Raw genomic sequence first — 5227 nt, forward strand, 5'->3', positions numbered from 1 at the left:
AAGCATGGACAAGACCGTATAAAACAAAACGTGCATATTATACAAAATCAATCAGAAACAAGACAGACAGAAGGTTTTTTATGTTTATTTTTTGCCTTTTTCCTGTTGGGCTATCTTTTGACATTTGGATCTCTCTCTATGTATAAACAAACTCAGTATACAATATATATCATGTATTTAAATGACTTATTTTTTACTAAAACTGATTTAAAAAACGATATATTAAGTAATGTAACAAGCTGTTATTGATGGTTGAATATGACCTATTTGTACAAATGTCCACTCACAATTTACCAATTTTTTACTCTCTCTCTCACTATAAATAACGCCATGCAAGAGCGAGTTCAGCATCAAATAAAAGAAATGGAATCACAAGTACCACCTCTCCATGCTGGTTCTTCCATGGTGAGCGTTCAAGAGCTCATCAAAGAAACCATGGAGGCTGTTCCAGAGAGGTATGTTCGTCGCTGCCAAGAACCACAAATCCTCCTCGACAATGGACGCACTCAAAAGCCAATCGTTCCAATCATTGACTTGGGGAAATTGTCCTCGGACCAAACTGTGGGTGATTATCAATTGGAGAAATTGCATGAGGCTTGTAAAGACTTGGGTCTCTTTCAGGTTTTCTCGATCTCCCTCTTCTCTATCTTTCAAGCCCATGTCGTCTAAAATTTTATTAAAATTGTTCGATTGAAAGTCAGGCTAAAATAGAAACTCTGCCCTGCGACGTGAACCCTCCGATGCCGTCGGTTGGTCTGCCTAAATGAACCCCACGATGTCCAAAGGCTTAGCTACATGGTATGCAAATGCATCCGATGCATCGCGCAATTTTTCTTCATTTTTTTGTATATGACCCAGGTTTCAATTCTTGGAGATGGTAGCAAGGTTGACTTGGTTCACGCGAACTTTTTCTATGCCGGATATTGAGTACGTATGTGGTACAATATCGTACTGTGCAATTTGTTTTTTTCACGAGCATGTGAGCATGGCAAGAGAATTGACTAAGCTAAGCAATTTATTGTTATTTTCTTTCTTTCCTTTCTTGCTAAAAAGCCAAAAGAAAAAAACAAGGACAATATCAAAAACATACTCTACCTAATGACCACTTACATGTCTCTGTTTTTGCAAATACAATTCACATGCTTCTAAGTAGAACCCACATTGAGAAGATCGTATTGTCCATAGTCGCAAACTTATTTTAGCCTCTTGCTTAAGGTTTGCGTTGTTTGGTTTTAGTTGGTTTTGAGTGTTTTGAGTGAGCGTGAGGTTTAGAATTTGGAGATGTGCATTTGTGGATATATAAGTATTACGGCTCATCTAATCTTACTATGCTTTCTTTAAAGTTTTGCCAAGTGTTGTTATTGTCCTTCTTTATATTAGCATATGAATATCAAATCTTATGCTCCTTTTACTGCGGTGTTTATCCATTTTTGTTATTTTTAGATGACGAAAAACAGGTTCTTCCTTTTACATATGTATATTTCTAGAAAGACTACCTATAATAAATAGTTTATTTTTTTCATATAAAAAAACCGGTTCTTCCTCTTACATAAATACTTTTACAAAAAGACCACCTATAAATAATTAGTTTGTCTTTCATTTATTTTAGTTCTATGTTATGTATCTTCTTCTCTTTATTTTTGTAATAAATTAAAAAAATCTCACGTAATGCATGGATAAATATTTAGTTTTATGTCATCCATATGAATATAAATTCAAATCCTACCAAGAGTCCTTGAAACAGTCCAGTCAAAGGTGTCTTGTAGTATGATAATTAGTAAGATATCAATCGAAGAAAATATATCGAATAATATTATTCCTTCTAATTAATTGCCATGTGCATTAAAATCCATCTTGATTTATTTTAACTATTATGGTCCCGGAATGCATCATAGATGGATCGACAATTCGTGTGACTTAATGATAATCTCGCGCATTTGTAAGTCACATCATGTTAACTCATCATCGTTGGTTATCTAACAAGCACATTGATTGACTTATGATAAGAAAATATACTAGCAGGTGTAGAAATTTGAGTTAGGCATATCTTATATAACTGATCAAAATTAATGCTACTTATACTACAACTGAGATTCAAAATCGATATATTGAATAAGTGAGTCATGCTTGACATGTAACAAAAGCTTGTAACATTATTTTATGTATGATTTTTCGTAAATTAGTTTACACTTGGCATTAGTTTAATGGATCAATTATAAGAAAGGGTAGCATGGGCCATAACCCCCTTCACCAATAGCATATATTATATAAATTGATGATATATACTTATGAAGACTATTTTCTACGTGGTAATTTCTGAACATTGTCACATAAAAAATCAAATATATTTTCACGAAGGGAAAGAGTAAGGAAGTGATAATCAAGACTATATTGGAAATTTTCTAAAAAGTTCAAGACTGTATTATGGAAATTTAGAATCTTAAAATTGAAATTTGTGCATGCAGTTGATTAACCATGGGATAGGCCCTTCTCTGCTGGAGGATCTAAGGCATGAAATCGAAGAATTTTTCAAGCTTCCCTTGTCGGAGAAAATGAAATTCGGGATAAGGTTAGGAGAGGTCGAAGGTTATGGCAGTGTAATGCAATCAGGAGAAAAGCTTGATTGGGGTGATAGGTTTTTCATGATAACCAACCCCATCGCCAAAAGGAGACCTCATCTCTTTCCGGAGCTTCCTTTGTCACTCAGGTTGTTTTTGAGTCTTTAAATATGCAAAAAAGCACATGTTACATAGATGTGATGGTCATGTACATTGCCAAGATAATTGCTAATTGATATCCTTGAAATCTATACGACCCATATTAGATCTTGCTCAAAAGCACGATATGTGTAGAGCTAGGAAGATACACTCGTCGGCTCCCACACAACTTTTAGTGATTTTGGGCCTAAAAGGCGGTGAATGATAGACTTCCTGCATGTAAATTAAACTTAAATCTCTCTCTCTCTCTCTCTCTCTCTCTCTCTCTCTCTCTCTCTCTCTCTCTCTCTTCATGGCTGCATCTAGAGCACTTGTGCCTAACTCACTTACATCATTGGATAAGGTAGGCCTCACATGGGAGCCACCTGATCCAACAATACAGGTGAGTTCGCTCACATGTCATATTAGCACATACATGAACCTTCCACGATTTGTAGACTATGACAATAATACTTAATCCCTTCCTTTCACATACAGAAACACCTTAGACTCTTACATTAAGGAGACACAAAAGCTGGCCACGCAGCTACTTTGCTTGATTTCAAAATGTTTAGACATTGAGATGAATGAGATGAAAGAGTTATTTGAGGATGGCTTTCAAACTATGAGGATGACGTACTATCCTCCGTGCCCACAGCCGGAGCTTGTTGTTGGGCTGACACCGCACTCGGATGCTACTGGCATCACCATCCTCCACCAAATCAATGGTATCGATGGCTTCCAAATTAAAATGAATGGAGCATGGACACCTATTCAAATTCTGCCAAATGCATTTGTGGTGAATGTGGGAGATGTCATGGAGGTACCTTTTTCTTGCTTTGGCAAACTTTCTCCTTCAATTTTGGAATTTTGAACTTGTTTATTTTTTTCCTCTTACTAAAGAATGCCATGTTTTTTGCCGTTTAGCGAGTATGTATTGTCTAGACTCATTTTACTGTACCTCGCTTAGAGAACTTATTGGACCACTTTAGGTCAGTCGACATAACATAAGATTTCATGTCACATCACCACATATTGAGTCTCAACAATATTTTTTGCCCCTTTAGCTAAAAGCATGTTAAGTAACTCGAACAACATAGTGCATCAATATTAAATGAGTTTCGTTTGGAGGTAAGGTGATGACGACTATAATCCTTACCTTCTGCTAGGTTCAAATAATTTAGATTTTGATGACAATGTCATTAATCATTAGATGATTTAAATGTTAAATCATGTATTCATCTACCAGTTAAGGTTTTGGGGTTCGTTTGTTCAAGATTTAGTAAAAGTGAAAAGCATTTTTCTTGATTTCTTGATAAAATTTAAAGTATCAGATAAATTTGAAAAGTTCAAAAAATTATGTGTGAATTTACATGTCAATGTTTGTATATTGTGAAAATGTCAAGTATTTTATATTTCAAAAAGGTCAAACTGTGTGAAGCACAAGATTTAGATTAGACCCAAAAAAAGAGAGTAAAAGTCAACTTAAACAGGTTCTAAGGTCTCACAACTTCTACATGGTGTTGGTGTAGAACAACTTTCAAAACTCTCGAGACCCCAATTTCATTTCTATTCCTTCCTATCAAACATTAGCCTTGAATTTGTTCAGTGGACCATTCGCCCCAAATCCATTGGCAGTACTAAGGCATCTTGTCATAAAAAGGCATTTCATATAAATTTCAACAACCATGAACATATCATACGAGTAATTCGGTGAATTTACTAAGAGTACTCAAATTAATCCGAAAGCACGAAAGAGCAAATCGGCCTGGTTAGCTTGAACCGGGCTAAGATTCAATCGGGCCAAGCTACTGGGCCCAGCTTTTTCTATTTCCCGGGATGAAAATTTCCTTGAAGCCCAGCCCATTTGCACTCGTATCTGATATGATTTTCCTTTGCTTATAATTGCAGATTCTTAGCAATGGTCTTTACAACAGCATCGAGCACAGAGCCACAGTGAATTCGACAAGAGAAAGGATCTCAATTGCCATGTTTTTCAACCCTAAGCTGGACTCAGAAATTGGCCCAATCCAATCTCTGACGACAACAGAAAGTCCAGCGTTGTTTAGAAGGATAAAGATGGAGAAATATGTCCAAGACTTCTTTTCCCACAAGCTTGATGGAAAGTCCTATTTAGAAAGGATGAAGCTTCAACCGGAGAAGGCTGTTGCATTTCAAGTGGAGTGAACGAGAAGGATTTAGGAAGACCCTTGCTTGCGAAGCGTAGTTGACGAGCAAATATACTTAAGCATCAAATAAGAGTTTGTCACATAATGTTGGATATATATTTTGTAAATCTTTCTATGTCTTTTTCCTTATCAAAGGCAGCCAACCATCGGCCGTCTCGGCGGATGACGCTGACAAGATCAAAACAAGTGAAAGACGATGCAGAAAGCAACTAAAAGGGTCACTGTTGGTGATGGTGATGAAGATGACAAGATCAATGAAGCGTTTGAAAATAGAAATTCGGGTGGGTGGATAAATAAAAGCCCGAAAGCAATCTCCTTTTAAATACTAAGGTTGAGAAGTGC

At 36.2% G+C, this 5227-nt stretch overlaps 1 protein-coding gene across 1 annotated transcript; it reads left to right on the forward strand.

Moving 5' to 3' along the window:
* The first annotated feature begins 351 nt into the window (after window positions 1–351).
* On the forward strand, window positions 352–5000 carry LOC115691605 (codeine O-demethylase-like). Its single transcript, XM_056318161.1, has 4 exons — window positions 352–621; window positions 2466–2707; window positions 3195–3519; window positions 4608–5000. The coding sequence occupies exons 1-4, from the start codon at window positions 364–366 to the stop codon at window positions 4881–4883; spliced, it is 1101 nt and encodes a 366-aa protein (XP_056174136.1). The 5' UTR covers window positions 352–363; the 3' UTR covers window positions 4884–5000.
* Window positions 5001–5227: the final 227 nt, after the last annotated feature.

The sequence above is a fragment of the Syzygium oleosum genome, unplaced genomic scaffold (genome assembly GCF_021117445.2).
Source record: "Syzygium oleosum isolate NSW1041296 unplaced genomic scaffold, Sole_v2.1 Sole_v2.01, whole genome shotgun sequence".
Classification (NCBI taxonomy): domain Eukaryota; kingdom Viridiplantae; phylum Streptophyta; class Magnoliopsida; order Myrtales; family Myrtaceae; genus Syzygium; species Syzygium oleosum.